Source organism: Corticium candelabrum, chromosome 2 (assembly GCF_963422355.1).
Source record: "Corticium candelabrum chromosome 2, ooCorCand1.1, whole genome shotgun sequence".
Classification (NCBI taxonomy): Eukaryota; Metazoa; Porifera; class Homoscleromorpha; order Homosclerophorida; family Plakinidae; genus Corticium; species Corticium candelabrum.
Genome location: NC_085086.1, coordinates 9,337,937 through 9,360,175, shown reverse-complemented (window position 1 = coordinate 9,360,175; position 22,239 = coordinate 9,337,937). Strand labels below are relative to the sequence as shown.

The window sequence follows — 22,239 nt, the reverse complement described above, 5'->3', positions numbered from 1 at the left end:
AAGGAACTAACATACAACTGCCTCACTCTCCGGAGTGTCAGTTCTGTCCAGCAAGTTTGAAGTGTGAAGTATGAACTGGGAAGTGCAGGGAGTGGGACGTGCCTGGTGACATGATGAAGTGACTACTGAGGCAGCAGCAGCGGCAGCGGCGGCAGCAGCGGCAGCAGCGGCAGCAGCGGCAGCAGCGGCAGCGGCGGCAGCAGCGGCAGCAGCGGCAGCAGCGGCAGCAGCGGCAGCAGCGGCAGCAGCGGCAGCAGCGGCAGCAGCGGCAGCAGCGGCAGCAGCGGCAGCAGCGGCAGCAGCGGCAGCAGCGGCAGCAGCGGCAGCAGCGGCAGCAGCGGCAGCAGCGGCAGCAGCGGCAGCAGCGGCTACAGCGGCAGCAGCGGCAGCAGCGGCAGCAGCGGCAGCAGCGGCAGCAGCGGCAGCAGCGGCAGCAGCGGCAGCAGCGGCAGCAGCGGCAGCAGCGGCAGCAGCGGCAGCAGCAGCAGCAGTACTCGCAGGCAGCAAACACGAAGAAGAACATGATGACATATAGTAACTGAGTTTGGATTGTACTTGCAGTATCGAACCTGGGCCTTAAGGGCTCTTGTATATACGTATGTACAATCAAAAAATTTATGTATGTATGTATGGATGTTTGTCTGTTTGTCTGTCTGTCTCTCTGTGTGTCTGTCTGTTTGTATGTTTAGATCATATTACCTATATGTACACTTATTATTCTTGTGTTTATTGTCTGTCCGTCTGTTTGTCTGCCTGTCTGTCTGTCTGAATGTATGTATGTATGCATGTATGTATGTGGCTCAATATGACAACATCCGATACATTCACAAGCAACACAACAAAGAAGACCTACAAAATCAAAGGCTCGTACAACTGTAAAACAAGCAACGTGATATACTTGATACAGTGTACGAAGTGTGGCATGCAATATGTCGGAGAGACGGGACATTGCCTCCATCAACGAATAAACAATCACAGAGCAGACGTAACAAACAATGACTGGAAGGCGAACCGGTAGGACGACATTTCAACAAACCATAGCACTCTGAAGAGGATATTAAAGTCACCATCATTGACTATGTGGGATTGAATGACGACCTATCCCGCAAGTGCAGAGAATCCGAATGGATCATGAAACTAGTGACCTTCGACCCATATTGATTAAATATAAAATCAGACACACTTTAGTAAATATCTGGTTTTGATATCAACATTATCGATATCAATATTAACACCTACTGTTTGAAATTTGTAAACATCTTAGCCATACGTTAAGCCAGAAGGTTTTTACTGAAACGTTGCTCATTATATATCTTTACCATCAACTATTGTTCTCTTCGCGGTGTGGTGTCTCTCTTCTTCACATTTGTCTACATATCTACTATGTCAAGTTTCCGCAGATCAGATCGTTTCCGTCTTTGCTCTCTGTTTATCTTCCGGTGTCATGTTTGTATGTTTGTCTGTCCGTGTGTTTGTCTGTCTGTCTTTCTGTCGATCTGTCGATCTGTCTGTCTGTCTATTTGACTGACCCTCTGTCGGTCGCTCTGTCTGTGTATTTGTCTGTACCTCTGTCGATCTGCTTGTCTGTCCGTCCATCTGTCTGCCTGTCTCTCTGTCTGTCAATCTGTTGAGGAAAGCAAGAGCTACCAATGAAATTGTCTGACGTGAGCAGTTTTGCGGGTATCTCGAGTTTTCAAGGCAAGTTAAGTTGTACACGGTGCAAAAAGCTTTAGATGTTAAAACAATCATACCATGTTAACTAATTAATTAAGGTGATCGACAGAATTCAGTGTTGCATGTCACTGTATAGGCAGAAGTCATTTACCTGAAAAGAAAGGATGACGACGAGGCGGCAATATTTCCTCTGACTGGAGGTCGATTCGATGGACTCTCGGCTGGTCGTCACTATCAACTTCACGGCGACCCGCTCTTGGAAGAGTCGAATGTGTCCAATGACTCGTCGTTTTCGCACAGTCGTTGCCTACAGCTGCAGCCAGTTGTAGATGTAGCCAGTGAAGCAAGTCGCCATACTGCTAGGACCGCAACAGCTCCAGCACCCGGAACTTTCTGGACGCCGGTGTCGTCTTCCTCTTGGTCTGCGTTTAGATTGGTAGCGCCGAGCAGCAAAAAAGCGCGGTCGCAATATGCAGTCAGAGAAATCAAGAAAAGTGTTGACCTGTGGTCTATGGAAGTACGCTAGCAGATTTACGTTCGCTTTGCCGAAAGTGACGTCATCCTACTACATATTACTGACTTAGTTCAGATTCACTTCGAAGCTCAAGGTGTTGTTCCGTGTGACGACCGAATTATCCTAGTGGACAACCTCGACCTTCCGTTCGCAGATGACGACGGAACAAGAGGTAGGTTAAACGTTACATTCATGCATGCACAGTATGCATGAAGAGGTGTTTATATAGGAGTTTCTCCAGCATCGCGGTCTTCTTTAATTTGTCTGTGCATGAACATGTCGATCACCCATATGCCTTGCATGCTCAAATGCACTAGCAAGTATGTATGCACTCTAGCTGGTATGTATATACGTTTACGCTTTAACTAATTAACCTAGTTGCTTTGGATGCATGCAGACGTAGACTTTTGGAAGGCACCGTCTCAAAGAATCTGTGCGGTACTCCAGTCGGACTATGACTCACTGAAGTGCTACCTCGATTCTATCCGAGAGACGGCACCGATCAAAAGAAAACGTTCTTCATCGACCACTGCCTCGTCAAGAGCGTTCGGTTAAGGCCAGCTGCAGTCTTTGAGCTCGAGCACTCATGCCTCATCTCCGGATGTGGATATCCATTTCAAGATCGACGGCGAAGTAGAAGACGCGCTTAATCGGCCGCCTGGAGTCCAGCTTCGAATGAAAACACGAGCGACGCAAGCATATCGAAGACAAGATGGAGCAAGTGACTCGCCATCGGTTGCCATCGAAACGACGCACTAAATCGTAAGCAGCGACAATAGCACCAAGAATGATGCGTTGCAAGATTTGCCACCTGCTCAGTAGAAGTCCGATAACAGTGTCTATTTGATGCCGAAAATGGCTCGGCTGTGACCGTTGCACTTCTCAATGCGGGCGTTGCCCACTTTGCAAGGCTACGTGGTCAGACGACAAACGTCCGCTGTCTCTTCGCGGTTTCGACGACATGAAAGAGCTCAGAAAAGAAACGCGAATTGAACTTGGAAGCGATGTAGCTCACGACGACAGCTCGTCGGACACGGAACTAGCAATCGTGTTTCCATCTGCCACAACCCAAAGTGCCGGTGCCTCCTCGTCACGCAGCTTTACTGCAGGTGTGAATGTACGCGCCGACAATGACAACCCAGAGATCATCGAGTGACACGGCAGAACTCGATCTACAATCATTGTCTAGCACTATTGAGTGTAGTAGTTATATTTAGCATTGATATAGTAATCTACTTAGTAACTAGCTCTAGCTGTACCTGACTAGCTATGACCATGTTCCTTCAGTTGTAGTCGCGCTGTTCTAAGTTAGCTCAGCAAGTTGAGTTGATTAATTGAGTTGAGTTGAGCAAATAGAGTTCAGTTGAGTTGATTTCAACTAGAGTTCAGAAGGCGTTGACGATGGACGTGTATGGCGTGCTACCAATGGCAAAACAATTGCTGCAGCACTAATACTAAGCACTAATATAATGAGAAAAAACATTGTGCATAATGCATGGTGTATAATGCTTTGTGTATAATGCCTAGTGAATAATGCCTAGTGAATAATACTGCACTAGTACGCAGCTCTAATACGCAGCAATAATATAATAAGCAGCTCTAATACGCAGCACTAATGCACCGCACCAATACGCAGCACTAATGCGCAGCACTAATACGCAGCACTAACATAATGGTCCGAAACGCGAGACATTATCACACAAGACTGTAATGTGTTTACGTATAATTCATTTTGATATTGGACCGAACTGCGAGGCATTAGCATTGTGCAAACTTCACGCAAGTTCAGTTGCCTATCTTTAGCATTATGAGGTTGAGCAAGCACTAGCCTAGGCCTAGTCTCGCGTAGCCAGCCCCTCCTCTTTTCTATTTTCGGTAGGCGAGGTGGGTCTGGTGCAGTTGCTTTGATGTCTTCGTGTTGCCGCTTGTACGATAAACTGTCAACTAAAGACCGGGTGTGTCTGGCACTGAGTGGGTACTTATCTTTATGTAAACTGGCTGGAATTTCCTTCTCTTCGTCTTCTTGCGAATTGTGTTGTCTTGTGAGCGACGCAGTCATGTCTCTGCGAATGTGTGACTTCTATGTGTACTTACACAGCACTCAGGGCGTCGACGGCAGCCTAGACGTAACTTACGAGTGTCGATCAGTCGCCCTGTTTGCCCTGTCTGCCGGAGCTGTTGTGTGTTCTTATGCTCATGTTTTGTCGTCTCGTGCTTATGGCGCGCCATGTGTGTCAAAATAACGGTATTCGGCGACAGCTAATAGAGATCATTCGGCGACGACTATGTCGTTCGCCGACAGCTACTAGATGTCATTCGGCGACAGCTACTAGACATCATTCGGCGACGACTATGTCATTCGGCGACAGCTATCGCCGAATTTTGACCCACATGGCGCGAGTCAAAATTCGGTGACAGCTTAGGCATATCAAAGTTCAGCAAAGTAAATAAGGACCTATTATTGTATTAATATCAATTTCATACATCTTTATTCAATTATATACACATTCATTGCGTGATTTGATATGTTACTGGATGTCGTCGGTCAGCTTCATCTGCGCTGATGAGGCATCGGTCTTGCTGGCCCGTATCTGGTGTGTACACATCTTCTTGTCCCGAATCATAGCCATCTGCAGATACATCTACAACGTACACGTCGTCCTGGTCGTCGTCTACGCCGAATTCAATAATAAACGCAACTTTAATTTATGACGAACGTCTAGGTCTACTTCCGTGACGGACGTTTATAGAATGACGCATCTTCCGGTCGGTCGCGTTGGCACATAATATAATTCTATATATACTAGAGGAATGCAGCAGCTAGAGCTAGAGCATAGACTGCAGATACCAAATTGTAGTGATCAGATATACCCAAACTTAGGGACCGAATTCAGATACTACGAGCCGTGCTAATGCAAGAAGATCAAATTCAAACCTAGCCTAGTATTTGTCTGGAACAACTCATATCATCAATAGAAATACAATTTGGATGAGAACTAATTCGATTGAAAGCCATCTCTACCAGCTACTTGAAGACATTGTAATTCAGTAGCACTCTACAGCTAAGGTGAGATCCAAAATAGCTATTATAGATAGAGATATTAATATTAACTATTTAAACTATTGTTGTTGGTAGTGGTGGTGTGTTTCTGGTTGTTTAGAATTACTGTCTATGTACTTACAATGTCTTGGCAAAATGGCTCTTTTTATTTTCTGTTGTACTTCACACAGTAGCTTTGTTATTTAAAACTGCTAGCACGCATGCAATACAATATCAAGTTATTTATAAAAGTAATGTTGCTTTTACAGATTGTTGTTGGCTGCTTTGTATAAAATGAAAATTCCATGAGGTCACAAATTAAACGTCAGAAGGCACTATGAGACATTATAGAGTATCTCAAGTAAAAGAAAGCCATCAATAATTATATGGTTAGGTTTTTTCATGTGAAACATAATTGTCACTGGAACTACCAGTGAATGGTGTTATTTTTGTTTGTAGGTTGTGAGAGTTGATTGAAACTTCTGAAGATTGTAATCAATTATTAACAATCCTCCCATGCACCCATCTATTTACAGCAGTTTCCAACATCCTCATAAATTAGAGTCGGTTTAATTAATTAAGAGAGATTTCATAATCTTGTTTGCTCTGACCATGGGTAATTGACTAATTCTCAAATATTCGTTTGTTTAAAATAAAAAGATGAGAAGAAGCCAGTTAGATCTGGATTTCTGGTATCAATTCATGATTCAATTAATTAGTGAGTATGTATGACAGTACAACTCATGTTCTCTCCAACCCAGATCCAGCACACGGAGTCTTGTGAGTTGATGATTTCTACATGACTTACCCTTCATTTCTCACGCTTTCTTTCAGTCTTTTCTCCCCTTCTGTATTTGTTGACTTTCTCACATTGTCACGATGTAATCCTCTCAATGGCTTCCTAGTACACAAATCACCAGCGCAGCTTGATGCTTCAGGCTTCAGTCTCCTTTTACCTTGGGTAATAGCCCAAAGCCTCACAGTAAGTGACTCACTAATGTCATCCTCCGTTTCGAAAGATTCCGGCTGAGAATACGCACTAGACGGGTCCGAACGTGCGGTTAGCCCGTCCCACCAATTTCTAGCTTGTTTCCTCGCGCTGCTCATTTCTTTGACATCTTGGTATTACTGAAGAAGCGAATCAAAGCCCATCCTTTCTTTCTGAGCACATTACTGCAGCCAGCAGGCAACCAGAGGTGTACTATCTTGTCAGACATTTTCTATTGCCAGCATGCGCTCTAGCCACTTCCGTTCCTCTTGTGACGTCACGGCGGGTACGCTTACGCCTCGATATCTTCACGAATGTAGCTTCAAAAATTAAACTTTTAATTTTGGGGGCATAAAAACATTAAGAACAAACGAGAAATGCAATAAAATAATTTTTGATTTTTTCATGTCAGTTACCCTTCAACAATTACATGTAATGACTATACATGCAATGATATAATAACAAATTCAATATAACAAGAGACTTCAGCAAGAGGAAACGTCTGGTAAGCAAGCAACTGAAATAAAGTCAAAAGTAAAAATCAAAATGCTACATTTTGTATCATCTGTGTACCCTTTCACAACTATAACTTTTTTGCTAACCTGCATTTGCAACATATCGAATAAAATACTCTTTGATATGTGTTGGAATAGTATCTTCAAACTGAAACAAGTCCAGAAAGTTATTACTTGTAAGATGCTCTGGAGTTGAAGCTGTCAACAAAAGTCGCAAACTTCTGGATATTTGATTGCTAGATCTAATACAAAGCTTGTCCTGAAGCCAGCTGGTCTATTTCAGACTTGCGGCTTATGGTCATTTCATGTATAAGAATTTTCATAACAGCATCTGTTTTGTTTGTTGCAGTCAGACGCTGAGTAAACCCAGCTGTTACCAGGTGGTCCACTAGCATTCCTGATGACATGCAGAATTCAGCTGTGTTATCTTCTGCTTCAATGAGCTAAAAACACAAAAAAATTAATGTGCGTACAATATTCAGGCAATATGTACAATATCGACAGCAGCTATAACAGTCAGAATATACCGTTTCTAGTGTCTCAGCCAAACAAATGTCGGGAAGATCTGATGTGCTCATAATGTCCAATGCTTTGTCTAGTGATGATGTAGTCAAGTATGCATACAGCGCTGGAGAAAGACACGAAAACTTTGGTCCTCCTTGAAATGCTGAAGCAGCAATTATCTGCCCTGCCACCTTAAAAAGACCACCCAACAAAGCATCTATGTTGTGAATGGGAAGGTACCTGTCAAGAGGCCCATCAAAAAGCCTTACTGGAGCAGCAGATGTTGTCATCTGCTGAAGCAGGAGTGTGAAAAGCTCTTTACGAAGACCACTGCCATCTACTGCAGGTTCTCCTTCAAATGTTACACAAAAATCTCTCTTCCAGTCATATTTCCCGGACTTGAAGAAGGCTATAGCATCACTGAAACAGTCTCTCTTGAGACAGTGAGTCTCATAGAAGGAAATTCGTGTTGTACCCTCACAGATGAAAGAAGTTGAGCAAGATTAGGTTGATTGAGATGACTGTTTTCTCTAGGCTATACAAATAAGAATAAAAATAGTTAAAATTTTATCGAGCACCTTGTATCTGAAGGGCATATGCATATTTAAGTAGCAATTTGCATACTTCACTGTTGTGGATTTCAAATTCTGCACCTCCACGTATCAAATCAATTATATCTTCAACTATAATGAATGCAGCATACAAATGTACTGTAGTATTTCCCGCTCAATTATCTGATTCAGGCAACCAATTATCCAAGACAGGCATATTCAATTATCCAAGCTTCTTGCATGCTTTTCATACGGATTTTTGGATTTTTGGTTGCTTGAATCGAATAATTAAGTGAGAAATACTATAGAAGTTCAATATATGCACGCAAATATGTCACTGACAGCACTAGATCTAAATCATACCTGTTGAGCATTTTGCTGCAGCACATCTTGTGTTGTGTTGTGTTGTGCACGTGTTTTTAGACACCTAAAATCCAGACTAACTCTAGTAACTATACAACTCGCACTGATTTAAAGTATGTAAACAATGTTAGTTCTGCCATTAATTAAAATACAACTACAATTCATAAGCTTTTAATTGTATTCACCTCAACACTCTGATCTAGAATGGCTAAAGCAGCCATGTCTGGGTTGAGATTACAGCTAATGAGAACTTCTTCAAGATATGACACTTGGTGATTAGGGAATAGCTGAACCAACTGAGAAATTCCAGAAATTTCTGAGTTCATTGTAACTGCATGCACATCACAATGTGGAAACTATGTTGCAATAAGGCAAACAATCAGCTCAATTTATACCAGCAATGTTACTGTCATGAGCAGCACGCTCCAATCCTTCCCCGTCCTTCATATGTGGTTTTTGTGTCCCAACATTATTCATCTTCAAATAAAATTAAAATTTAAGTTTCTTTGTCAACTAAACACCCAAAAATGCATGCATTATCTACACACTAGATATAACTGATCTAAAACCTGCCTGTGACTAGCTATATACAGAAAGCAATCAAGCTAGATCAAATCACTCATACACTTACCATTTCGCTGTCTGCTGTCTGTATAGCCGTAAGTTCTTCTGGTTCCATTGCAAGAAAAGAGCTACAGCAACTATCACTGGCATACTCTAGGTGTGCATGCTTGTTCTTTACTTCCATGCAAGCAGTCATTGACGTCTGTATGGAACCATCTAACAAAAATGACATTAATTATGCATGAAGAAACCATTCTAATCACATATCATATCATATAGTCGCTTTACATCTTTCTCATACAGTTATATGCACACAAGCTAGGGTCCATAAGACATTATTTCTATAGGGTTAGGGTCAAGCAGACACATACATCACATGTACCTGCAGGTAGGAGTGGCCTCTAGTCTGGTGGTCTGGTTGAAGGGTTAGCTAACCCCATGCGTGTCTAACAATAAACGTCAAAACAAATAGCATTGCAGCTCTGGATAGTCCAAAAAACGGCTCAGTAGTAATTGGACAGGTCGACTGCTCTCTCACATCCATGCATGCACAGTGTACATGACTATGTTTTCATATAGGAGTCTCTGCAGATGCAGCGCGGTCTTCTTCAATTTGTCTGTGCAAGAACATGTCGATCAACCTAAAGAATTGCATGCTCAAATGCACTACCAAGCATACATGCACTCTAGCTGGTATGTATATACGTTTACGTCTTAATTAACCAATTAACCTAGTTGCTTTGGTTGCATGCAGACGTAAACTTTTGGAAGGCAACGTCTCGAAGAATCTGTGCGGTACTCCAGTAGGACTATGACTCACTGAAGTGCTACCTCGATTCTATGCGAGAGACGGCTCCGATCAAAAGGAAAACGAGCTTCATCGGCCACCGCCTCGTCAACAGTGTGTGCTTACGGTCAGCTGCAGTCTTTAAGCGCAGGCACTCATGCCTTATCTCTGGATATGGATATCCTTTTCAAGATCGACGGAAAAGTAGAAGACGCGCTAACTCGGCCGCCTGGAGTCCAGGTTCGAACGAGTACACGAGCGACTCGAGAACATCGAAGACAAGATGGAGCAAGTGACTCGCCATCGGTTGCCATCGAAATGACGCACTAAATCGTAAGCAGCGACAATAACATCAAGAATGATGCGTTGCAAGGTTTGCCACCTTCTCAGCAGAAGTCCGACAACAGTGTCTATTTGCTGACGACAATGGCTCGGCTGCGAACGTTGCACTTCTCAATACTGGCGTTGCCCACTTTGCAAGGCTACGTGGTCAGACGACTAACGTCCGCTGTCTCTTCGCGATTTCGACGACATGAAAGAGTTCAGAAAGAAATGCGAAATGAACTTGGGAACGACGTAGCTGACGATGACAATTCATCGGACACGGAACTACCAATCGTGTTTCCATCTGCCACAACCCAGGGTGCCGGTGCCTCCTCGTCACGCAGCTTGACTGAAGATGTGAACGTACGCGCCGACAATAACAGCACAGAGATCATCGAGTGATACGATAGAACTCGATCTACAATCATTGTCTAAAACTATTGAGTCTAGTAGTTATGTCTAGCATTGACATAGTAGTCTACCTATTACAACTAGCTCTAGCTGTAACTGAATAGCTATGACCATATTCCTTCAGTTGTAACCGCACACTGTTCTACGTTAGCTAGTTGACTTAATTAATTGAGTTGAGTTGAGCAAATAGAGTTCAGTTGAGTTGACTTCAACTAGAGTTCAGAAGGCGTTGACGATGGACATGCATGTCTGTTTGCTTGCTGCGTTGGACGACGTCATGCAAATGAGAAATGTGACCTCCTGTAGAGAATCACGCCCACTCTTGTATACGGTACCGGTACCGTGTACTATATCTAGAGTGTCCCTTTGAAAGCGCGCAGTCTGCTACTTAAATAATAGTAGTAGGTTGACAGTTTTGATGTTTTAATTGTGTCTTGATTATTCCTAGACGACAAACGTCTTTCTGTAATACTTCGTCACCACAGTTGCCAACTCGGCGATCCGCTAATGGGGAGCCTATCTAACATAGCATTTCCCTCTCCAACCGGTTCATATACTGTAAAGGTAGCGTTTTGTGTACAATGCACGTACGTACACAGCTAGGAACCGTGGAATTCACTGGCACAGCGTTGTGTGTCAGATGGAGTAGTCAAGCTGTCTACGTGTTGGCACGTGACCGAAGGTAATTATAACAAACACCTGCTTGTGTGTTGGAAATGTGATCTCCTGAGACACGCGTACGAATGGAAGTCCCGCTGAGACTCGCGCTGACACCACCGCTGTTTCTAGTGTCTGCTGTCATTTCAATTTCTCTTTTCTATTTTCTATTTTCTATTTTCAATTCATGTTAGAAATAGAAAAGCGAACTGTGCGTTCAAGTTTCTAGTCTTGAGCTCACAGGTGCCTAAAAATCAAACTTTAAAAGATCAATCTAAAAATCACAAAATCAAACCTCAAAAGATGAAAAAAAAAATTACAAAAAATTAAAATTTAAAATTTAATAAACACAGAAATTTTAAATAAGAATGCTAGTAACAATTAAAAATATGAAATAAAAAATAAAAAAATTTAGAAAAGAAGTCGGTTTTTACGAGTTTTTGTTACCGTTCAGAGTAGAAGCGTAAGTGTAAACAACGGAATACCTAAGTTAGTTAATTCGACACTACATTTTCTAAACTGAACACATCACACTCAGTCCGACAGTACATGCTGTCTAGGTGTGCTTGAAGGCGTGCCAGCTACTCGACGCGGCTTACCTTCGCGAACGCGGTTCCAATACTGCAATTCTAAATCGCCTGATTATCAACCATTGTTCAAGTTGAGGCCGTTCTAAGTCCTGGTAGAATAGTTGCGGTAAAATGTGACAACAGGATATCACACATTTCAGGTGCTTGAGACGTGGCAACTAGTAGTGTTGTGATGAACCCACAACCCACAAACTTTGAATAACATACACATCCTAGCCTTACGCAATAAACATGCAAACCTTGCTATTACACGATTCATTTTCCTTAAACATTGCAACTACTAATTCGCAATGCACATTTTCGTTAATCAATATATTTATTCGTATTAGTTTACGGTTTTTACGTTTAGCCATCAATTGATGTGTATGATATCGGAGAGTACTGTAGTGCAAATCCATGGTGTCATTGACCTTCCTGGTGTTCGGCTGCTGAGAAGCGGTTTATCCCGATAGAAACAGGCAAGGAACAGCTACAAGAGAATGCACACTTTATCGGGTGAGTATGATGTGTCGATTGTGAACTTCACACAAGAAAGCAAACCGGCAAAAAATAGTGTAAAGGATGAACACAACCTAGAGAACTCGATTTCTGCTAACCCTTCTTAGTTCTTTCTACTAATCCGGGCGCGCAAGCGCGCCTGGGTACGAGGCTATCCAGACCGCGTCCTCGTAGTTCCAGTCTCAATTTGCCTCACATCACTTGTACACAAATCAATGCTGTTTGTGAAATTTATTTAATACATTGGTTTAAGCTCTCCATTTTAATGTTTTGTCGAGCTTTGCATTTTCACATTAATTTAACAGACGCCATTTCTGTCAGGTTTCTTATTCGACGTTATTGTACTGACGTGTAACTAAACAATTAGTAACAATGCAGCAAATACGATGACTGAACTGGATGATGACAATGTTGCATGAAAAGCGGTAGATGGAAATAAGCAATCCGAGGTGCAATGTCTACTAGTCAAATCTAGGTTAGGTAGCGCATATCTAGAAAAACCTAAAAGAAACTTTAAGCAAGTGTCTGTAAATATTGTCCAAAATTTTGACGACACAGCCTCCAACTGCAATTTATCCCTTATTGTACCCAGTTAGATTAAGATATATAGATAAATGACAACCTAATATCTTAAGGATACCCTATTATACTAATGAAAAATGGTTTTTATATGGCTCAAAACGTCAATACGGAGAGAAATACAATCAATCTATGAAAGTACAGTCCCACTTTCGCAATGATTTGTTAATAAGCTGTCTTTCCTTCGTAATTTCAAGTGTTAGTCGAACGAAACGAAAAAGAATTCCACGTGAATCCATTTTTTATAAATTAACCATTTACAATGAATTACAGTAAAAGATGAAACCTTGGCGGGAATCTATTTTCACGGTTTGCTAAGAAATTGATGGACAAAGTATATTGGTGGATTCTATTTTGACGGTTGAACATCGTTGCTTGCTAACATATATATGTATATATATATATATATATATATATATATATATATATATATATATATATATATATATAACTTACTGCATGGTCTCCAACTAATGCATAGGCACAACAGATGGCATGCAAGGATGACCTACCATCTTGCTGAGCCACGTGACTGATGACGTCAACATATCAAGTTGGCCAAATTAATAGCGGATATTATATGGGTGGTCGCTATAAAATACGTCATTTCGTCAAAGTAAATTCCCCGTCAATATTACATTTTATACGATAAATAGCTCTGAAGATAATGTGAAATACTTTCTTGTCTACTGCCATTAGTAGATAGCACTACTTGTCTACATCTTCATCTCTACAGTACACTGTAGAAGTGTCGGAAATGAACTAGCACAGATTTCTAACATTCAAACAAGCACAGAATTCTAACATTCAAACATTCAAACAATGCACAAACAACAACGTTGAATTTTTTCTATCCAAGCGAGAAGCATTGAATTGTCGTGGCATCATTTTCTTTAAGAGCAGGTATTTAGTTCATCAAACTTTTCAGTTTTCTCACCACTTGCATATTGAATTATGTAATACTTTTCAGATTTTATCTGCTTTTTGTTGATTGTGGCATCTTTTACAACAACTAGATACTTCATTCCTGAGTTGAAAGTAGGACACCTCATGTTGCATCCATCAACCGTGCTTTCAACAATCGGCAGTGAAAGTGTGTCGGCGTTCCTATATCTCGATACTCGTTGACCTTGTAAATTCTTTGGTTGCAGTTTAATACCGACAACCACTTTGCCTTGCTTTGTTTCTTGGTCAGAAGAATCGATATCTAATACTGAAGTATTGAAACCAATTAAACTTGACATCAGCTTATACTCATATACTGCACCTGACCCAGCTCGCCCTTGCACTGATCTTTCAGACTGTTTTTACAGCAATCTTCTGAAATTTCAAATATTGCGAATATCAATACCAAATGTGGCAGAATAGTGCTGTTTTCTACCTGCGGTAATGTCTGCTCCATGAGTGGCGCGAACTCCGTTGCCTAAACAATTTGCACATTAGTGATTGACACTTAGTTCTGTAATGTCTACATTTTGCATTGCATGCCGACTTTGTCTCAAAATTGTTTTCGTTTCCAAAACAGCCTGAATAGTAGAATTCCTTGCACTTTTCTTCTGTCACGTTGTAATAATAACGTAGCTGACGGAATTTGCACAAGCCAGGATCCATTGCAGATAAGCAAGGATTAGCTGCATACAGTAACGGTTATCAATAGTATATATGGCGGACGGATAACATTAAATTGATCCTACTTTTGACGCAAAGGTCTTTACAATCGTCCAATGTCAAGAAACTGTTGTGTCCTTTGTAGCACGGTCCGTGAGCATACCTTTCGCATTCTGATGTTGCAGTATTGTAATAATATCGATAGGCAGTGGCTCTACATTCATTTCCAGGTGGAAATGTCGGTTGAGATTCAGTACAAACTCCACCTAATTAATATTAAAATATGAAAGGGTAAACAATTGCCAGTTGTTTTATACCATAAAGACATTGTCCTTTAGCTACAGCAGTCGTTGTGTCTCTAGCGTCGGACTTTTTGCAGCCGGCAATTTTCATACGACATACGTTGTTGTGAGTTTCTGTATCACTAGAGCACACCGGAGTGAAATCTGACGGGCATTGGACTGCTTCTAGACAGACTAATTCTGCCCTTCTGTTTCGAACGACGCAAAGTTGAGCAGACCCGTTTTGCGGGCCGAGATTAGTGCAAACGTCTAGTAAGAAACAGCTGAGAAGAAACTCGTCAAATATAAGTCTAGAAAACTCACGTTGACATCTTGGTTGTTTTCCACTCCACTGTCCCGACGACATACAAACTATTCTAGAATCGCCATCTATTAACTCGTAGCCATCTGAGCATGTAAATTCTACTGTGGAATGAATTGTATTGTCAGTGGCATGGACAGATCCTTTGTTGATCTTTGAGGGTGGAGGAGGGCACGTCTTTTCTGATCAACACAAATATTATAAAACAATTTTTTATTACCAACCAGTAAAGTGTCTATACCAAATGTTTGTGGTTGACTGGAATTCCAGTTGCCTGTCTTTTCGTAGACTGATGTCGGTGGCAAGCATTTGAGGTGAAAGCTACCTTTCAGGTAGTAACCAGGACGAGGCACGAACGTAACCATATCTCCCACGCAAAATCTTCCCGTAGAACAGCTTTTCACTTTTGTCCATAAACGACTTGTATTATACGTCAGTTCCGGGCAATAGACCCCTAGTATACAAAATCGAGTTTCAAAATAATCATTAGATTAGAGAAACTTACTTTTGCATGTTGGTGGAGGTGGAGACCATTTTGCTTTAGCGTTGCATGTTATATCTCTTCGGCCTTTTATGTAGAATCCAACATCACATATACACCGAGCAACTCCCTGATAGCGATAGGACTTTCCCGAACATCGTCCATTGGTTGGATCAATGGGTTTTCTGCAGTTGACCGCTAAGAGACAAAAGAGCAAGAACATATTTTACAGTGTCATTTGTATAACGGTTACTGAAATCTATAATTAGTGTTTCGCAAATATCACTGTAAGCAAGAAAGTCTTCAATTATGATGACGGTATTGATGATAATACCAAAATTCTTTCTGAAGTCTGTTATTAAATACAAGAAACAACTTGAACGCATCCATTATACCTAAAGCCTGCGGTGGTTGGCTGACATTCCAGTTGCCCCTGCTTTGATAGGTCGATTTCTGCTGCAGGCATGCAAGGTAAGATCTACCTTGTAGGTAGTACCCGGGAAGAGCCGAGAAAGTAATGATATCTCCCACGCAATATTTGCTCGAAGAGCATCTCTTTGCTTGTCTGCTTCTTTTGATGCTCAACGATAAACGAGTTGTATCATACCGCAAGTTAGGACAATAGACTCCTAAAGAAAGAATATTGAATTCGAGATTTATGATTTTATATCAGAAAATCTTACTTCGGCATTGTGGTGGAGATGGAGACCACAGAGCTCTATTGTTGCATGTTATCTCTGTGCTGCCTATCATGAAGTATCCGGTATTGCATGTACACTGAGCCACTTTCTGGTAGCGATAGGAGTTCGCAGAACATTGCCCATCTAAGGGATCAAGGGGCTTTTTGCAGTTGATTGCTAAGAGACAATAGAGCAAGAACCATATCTTACAATTTTATTTGTGACGGTTACTAAATCTATAATTAATGCATTCCAAATATCAATGTAGGCAAGAAAATCTTCAATTATGATGACGGTATTGATAATAATACCAAAATGCTTTCTGCGGTAATTTTTCAATACAAGTAAGAACTTGACCACATACATTATACCTAAAGCCTGCGGTGGTTGGCTGACATTCCAGTTGCCCCTGCTTTGATAGGTCGATTTCTGCTGCAGGCATGCGAGGTAAGATCTACCTTGTAGGTAGTACCCGGGAAGAGCCGAGAAAGTAATGATATCTCCTACGCAATATTTGCTCGAAGAGCATCTCTTTGCTTGTCTGCTTCTTTTGATGCTCAACGATAAACGAGTTGTATCATACCGCAAGTTAGGACAATAGACTCCTAAAGGAGGAACATTGAATTCGAGATTTATGATCTTATATGAGAAAATCTTACTTTGGCATTGTGGTGGAGATGGAGACCACAGAGCTCTATTGTTGCATGTTATCTCTGTGCTGCCTATCATGAAGTATCCGGTATTGCATGTACACTGAGCCACTTTCTGGTAGCGATAGGAGTTCGCAGAACATTGCCCATCTAAGGGATCAAGGGGCTTTTTGCAGTTGATTGCTAAGAGACAATAGAGCAAGAAACATAGTTACCATTTCATTTGTGACGGTTACTAAATCTATAATTAGTGTATCACAAATATCACTAAGCAAAAAGATCTTGAATTATTATAACGGTATTGATGATAATACCAAACTCCTTCTGCAATTCTTTATTCAATACAAGAAACAACTTGACCACATTCATTATACCTAAAGCCTGCGGTGGTTGGCTGACATTCCAGTTGCCCCTGCTTTCATAGATCGATTTCTGTTGCAGACATGCGAGGTGAGATCTACCTTGTAGGTAGTACCCGGGAAGAGGCGAGAAAGTAATGATATCTCCCACGCAATATTTGCTCGAGGAGCAGCTCTTTGCTTGTTTACTTCTTTTGATGCTCAACGATAAACGAATTGAATCATACCGCAATTTAGGACAATAGACTCCTAAAGAAAGAACATTAAATTCAAGATTTTTGTTGTTATATGAGAAAATCTTACTTTGGCATTGCGGTGGTGATGGAGACCACAGACCTCTATGGTTGCATATTATCTCTCTGCTGCCTATCATAAAGTATCCGGCATTGCATGTACACTGAGCCACTTTCTGGTAGCGATAGGAGTTTCCAGAACATTGCCCATCCATGGGATCAAGGGGCTTTTTGCAGTAGATTGCTAAGAGACAATAGAGCAAGAAACATAGCTTACAATGTCATTTGTGACGGTTATAAAATCTATAATTAGTGTATCACATATATCACTGTAAGCAATAAAATCTTGAATTATGATAATGGTATTGATGATAATACCAAACTCCTTCTGCAGTTCTTTATTCAATACAAGAAACAACTTGAACGCATACATTATACCTAAAGCCTGCGGTGGTTGGCTGACATTCCAGTTGACCCTTCTTTCATAGATCGATTTCTGTTGCAGGCATCCGAGGTGAGATCTACTTTGTAGGTAGTACCCGGGAAGAGGCGAGAAAGTAATGATATCTCCTACGCAATATTCGCTCAAGAAGCAGCTCTTTGCTTGTCTACTGCTTTTGATCCTCAACGATAACCTGTTGCAGGCATGTGAGGTGAGACACAGAAACTCTGAGGACCATGTGGCCAATGACCCCAATCAGCTGCAAATGGTTACTACATATAATATAGGTCATATTAGCTACAGGTGTAAGAAAACGAGGAACAACTAGGCTGTCCCTCCCACCCTGCATGGGTGATATGCCTACGCCTGTGATATCTTCCATCTAGGTATTACCCAAAGCGATGGGATAACGTAACGATATCTCCTAAGCAAATTTTGCTAGTATAAGAGCGCTTTTCTTGTCTTTTTATTTTGACTTTGAACGACAAACGAAATGCATCATACGCAAGTTAGGATAATAGGCTTCTACAAGAAGTTGAATTTAAAAGTTTGGAAAATGTCATTATATGAAAACTTATACTCTGTCATTGTGGTGGAGATAAAGATATTAGAGGAGCAGTCGCCACTCCTGCCCCCGGTTCTGTTGCCTCTACGTGAGATATAAGTTGTACCTGCAGACTGAGTGCTACTAAAACTTATTAGTTTTATAAGTGTCAGATATATTTATGCGCAGCAAGATTTCAAGGTGAGAAGAAGCAAATAATGAAAGTATCAAAAGTCTTCCCAGTACGTACAGCAGGTGTTACGATTCTTTCTAATTTTTTCCGAGAGAAAAATTTTGCCATTCCATTAATTAAACAGCAGTCTTAAATTACTACATTTATGTTACTATAAATTTGACTTTATATTGTAGTTTTTTGCCAATTTTGTTCATATGTTTAGAACTCTCATATTTTATCAGACATCTAATTCGATTATAAGACTGACTGATAATTTATATTTTGCTAAGAATGTAACAAGATTATAAAAAACTGAATTTTCTAGTTAAGCCAAACCTTTGCACGTGACAGTACTCGTGTGCTCAGGAGGGTCCCAATATGCTATGATCTTGTTAGCTCGACATGTCCGTGAGTTGATGCCCTTTCTTATGTATCCTTTCTTACAAACATAGTTTATAGTGCTGTTCACTGTCAGATCATGCGTTTGTACATTCCCATTTAACAATGACATGAGTTTCTCGCACTGCATACCTTGCACAAATCAATTGGTTTTAGGTACCGTAGTATATGAAAATTACATGGTACTTGGTACCTTGACATTTAGGTCTCTGACTAGGATATCTCCACGTACTGTTTTTTCCACAATATGCACTGCCGCTGTTTAGTAGTCGATACCCATAAAAACATGAAAATGTTGCATTGTGTCTATTTCCTGCTACTATTCCATTTTCCAACTGAGGCATCGGACTGCATTGTAAATCTACAATATATCAAATTGAAAATGAAATTGCAAGATAAACGATTCTAATATTTACCATTGCAAATAATCTGTCCTTCCCATTCGGCGTTTGAATTACAAATTAGTTCGTTTTTGCCTTGTTTCTCGTAACCACTATCGCATGTATAATAAACTTTACTGCCGATTGGTCGTCGTGTATCGTTCGACAGTTGAGTGAATGCGTGATTTAATCTTTCTTGGGGGATGTCACATGAACCAGCTACTCAGAACAACATGAAGATGATGAATGTAGTAATTTATTGTTCTTTTTACCTGATGTACAGGAAGGTAATGGCAATGACCAGTTGCCGTGGCTGAGACACTTAATAGTTTGAGTAGTTTTTGGAAAGTAGCCTTGCATACAAATATACGTCGTTGTAGAATTGATCGATAATGACTGAAAGTCACGCGAAGCAAAACGAACTAATGGAGGATTTCCACATTCACTAACTGAAATAGATATTAGAGACTTGAATCAAACATGCAATATATATTATTAAACTTACCTACTAACACTTCCACTTCACATATTTGAATCGGTTGTGTTGAAGTTGGCGGTTGACCATGGTCAAGTGTAAGGCGAAAAAATGAAGAAAGAATTCCATTTCCACATATAAAAGTAGCATTCTGGCCTTGACTAAATTGGTTGTATGTGTCTCCGCATTGTTGTTCTTGCACATTGCTGTCATTAACTATTACCTTCAGTCCATTTTGCCAGCGTTGTCGATTGTCGCCGTCTCGAAGATATAGCTTAATTGACATTAATACATATTGATTTAAAAGAAATACTCTAAGTTCACTGGAACGTGAGTAACTTGCTATTGCACATTTTAAGAAACCAATATCGTCACCAGTATTACTAGGTACAATACCATCAATTGCGTTTTGGCCCACAGCATTTCCTTGTGCATGACTAAACACTCCTGGTAAAAGCTCGATACGTTTAGTATTAGTCTTCAAGTTTAGTAGCGATACTAACAGAGCAATAACAAATTACCAAATAGCAAAGTAATACAAATGTTTTATGTTTATGATATCACCTTTTTTGCACACCGGTATAGACCAGTAACCAGAGTTTTGGCACGTCAAATTTTGTACTGAACGCGGCCAGTAGCCTTCATTGCATTTTATTTCCAACGTATCTCTGCGTAAAGTTTCGCTAAAGGGTTTAGCTTTGTCTGAGGGAAAATCAAGATGTCTACACTGTCTTGTTGGTGCGATAGCTCCGTTTATCTGCACTTCACACAAAATAAGTACAGATATACCGTCACTTTTCAAACTGCCCTTTATACGGACGTATCGTGCTCTTATTCCATTGCCAGCATCACACTTGCGATAGCCGATACCATCCACTGAAGTCTTGCGTATCCATGGGTCTCCACAAGAAATATATAAATCGCTATTGTTAGACCTGGAAAGTTCAATTTGAATTTGTTCAACAGTTTTTCTCTGGTCTATGACGTAAAATCCGATACTGTTAATGACAACGTCCTTTTTTAAATCTGCAATCCACCAGGCACTCATATTTCTTGTCATTGTTACAAAGCACTGTCTCCGTTTTATCCCGATAATTCCATCTGTAGCAAGGCTTAATGGAAAGGGTTTTCCATGACTCGTGAGCGGTCGAGAGGAAAACGTTGTAACATTTTTCAAATTGATGGAATATCCTATGAAAAAAGGTATAAGATACGATTCTAACTTTTAAGTTCAATTATAAACATACTATATTACCATAACATAAGTCTACATTGCAGATTTCTTTTGTGCTGCTATTTATGTTGCACCAAGGACTTGATGACGAGTTGTCGAGATTTCTGCAATAAGAGATTTCACCGTTTGTCTGTAGTAAACACTTGTTGCCGTTTTTCGACTCTGATTTTGGACCAATATACGACATTCCGTTGTCAGATGGATTGTAGCAAGCGAAGTAGGCACCTAATGTTTGTAAACAATTATTTTAGAATACGTTAATTTATATTCTATCTACCTGTCTCTGCAGCTGACGTCATGAACCAACATTGCATCAACACCGCCCACACACAAATCAAATCCATATCTAGAAGATATAAAATAAGTTATTAAGATTTGATTTAGAATCTCTAGCATTGTACAGTTACATAGAGCGTAAACGACACTCAATCTAGGTTAGGAAACTGACGTGCTTGTGTCTAAAATCGACATGAAAGACATTCCGTCAGGTTTGGCTGTACTTGATTGATGTTGTGTAGCTATACTTTACGTTGCCTACCTTTTTCAACTCTGTTCTAATAATCCACCTCTAAATCACCTGATTGTCAACCGTTCATCTACTAGTCCAACACTTCCTAATCCGGGTATGCAAGCTGTGATAGCTAACGTGATACACATGGTGTCTCACTGTCGCAGCAGCAGCACAGTTTGTTTTCAAACATTTGCAAATTTTGAAATCTTCAATTAATAATGGCGTCACTGAAATCAAAACTGAAAAGTAGCCAATTTTTGAAACATATTTGTGTCTTGTTAATTGTCTAATAGACAACTCCAACCAAAGCTGGAGACTGCAGCCCAATCAGACATACGACTCTGCATAAAATTATATTAGCACTTCTAATAATTATTCCTTTTTTGTATTTTTAAAATTAATATTCTATTAATCTTATTCATTTAGAGTATATTAGAAATGTAAAGAACCGGAAACGAGTCAGATGGAACGACGATTAAGATAAGATATTACTGCCCATATATCCTCTTCCCAGGAGACAACACATTTAGCTAAAGCAGGCGGATAGCCTGTAGCAATAGATCTTTTGTTAATGACTCTGCCAAATATTGTTTATTTGAATAGAATGGAAAAACATTTATTTTAAGTGCTCTCTCTCTCTATATATATATATTTGAAATCCTTTGATACCATCTGGAAAGTTAGTCATGATCGATTATTGAATGGCCCATTAACTGTACTCAGTATAACAAGCACATGAAAATGCCTACATTCTGTCTATCTAAATCAAAATAATTATTTTTAAATTGGAGCTTAATCAGAAATACGTTTTTTGCTTATGCATGTCTTATATTGAATATTTACGAATAAGTAGTTTTTTAATTTCTTTGGAATGGGTACTTTAACTTGCTATTGGTAAGTGATTGA

General features: G+C 40.4%; 2 protein-coding genes across 2 annotated transcripts; both read right to left on the bottom strand.

The window, feature by feature from the left end:
• Positions 1-6,812: 6,812 nt before the first annotated feature.
• Positions 6,813-11,558, bottom strand: LOC134176501 (uncharacterized). The gene is made up of 9 exons (XM_062643169.1): positions 11,492-11,558; positions 8,781-8,929; positions 8,545-8,626; positions 8,335-8,480; positions 8,150-8,213; positions 7,860-7,918; positions 7,711-7,770; positions 7,259-7,669; positions 6,813-7,174 (listed from the first exon to the last, which is right to left on the bottom strand). Exons 2-9 carry the CDS (start codon positions 8,907-8,909, stop codon positions 6,974-6,976), a joined length of 1,152 nt encoding a protein of 383 aa, XP_062499153.1. The 5' UTR covers positions 8,910-8,929; positions 11,492-11,558; the 3' UTR covers positions 6,813-6,973.
• A 1,668-nt stretch (positions 11,559-13,226) lies between these two features.
• Positions 13,227-21,429, bottom strand: LOC134198621 (sushi, von Willebrand factor type A, EGF and pentraxin domain-containing protein 1-like). Its single transcript, XM_062668032.1, has 24 exons — positions 21,361-21,429; positions 21,100-21,168; positions 20,844-21,047; positions 20,153-20,779; positions 19,619-20,086; positions 19,386-19,562; positions 19,150-19,332; positions 18,927-19,094; positions 18,671-18,865; positions 17,244-17,417; positions 16,956-17,189; positions 16,591-16,764; positions 16,303-16,536; positions 15,935-16,108; positions 15,647-15,880; positions 15,276-15,449; positions 15,012-15,224; positions 14,773-14,952; positions 14,485-14,718; positions 14,254-14,433; positions 14,032-14,190; positions 13,941-13,982; positions 13,832-13,879; positions 13,227-13,772 (listed from the first exon to the last, which is right to left on the bottom strand). Exons 2-24 carry the CDS (start codon positions 21,164-21,166, stop codon positions 13,453-13,455), a joined length of 4,863 nt encoding a protein of 1,620 aa, XP_062524016.1. The 5' UTR covers positions 21,167-21,168; positions 21,361-21,429; the 3' UTR covers positions 13,227-13,452.
• Positions 21,430-22,239: the final 810 nt, after the last annotated feature.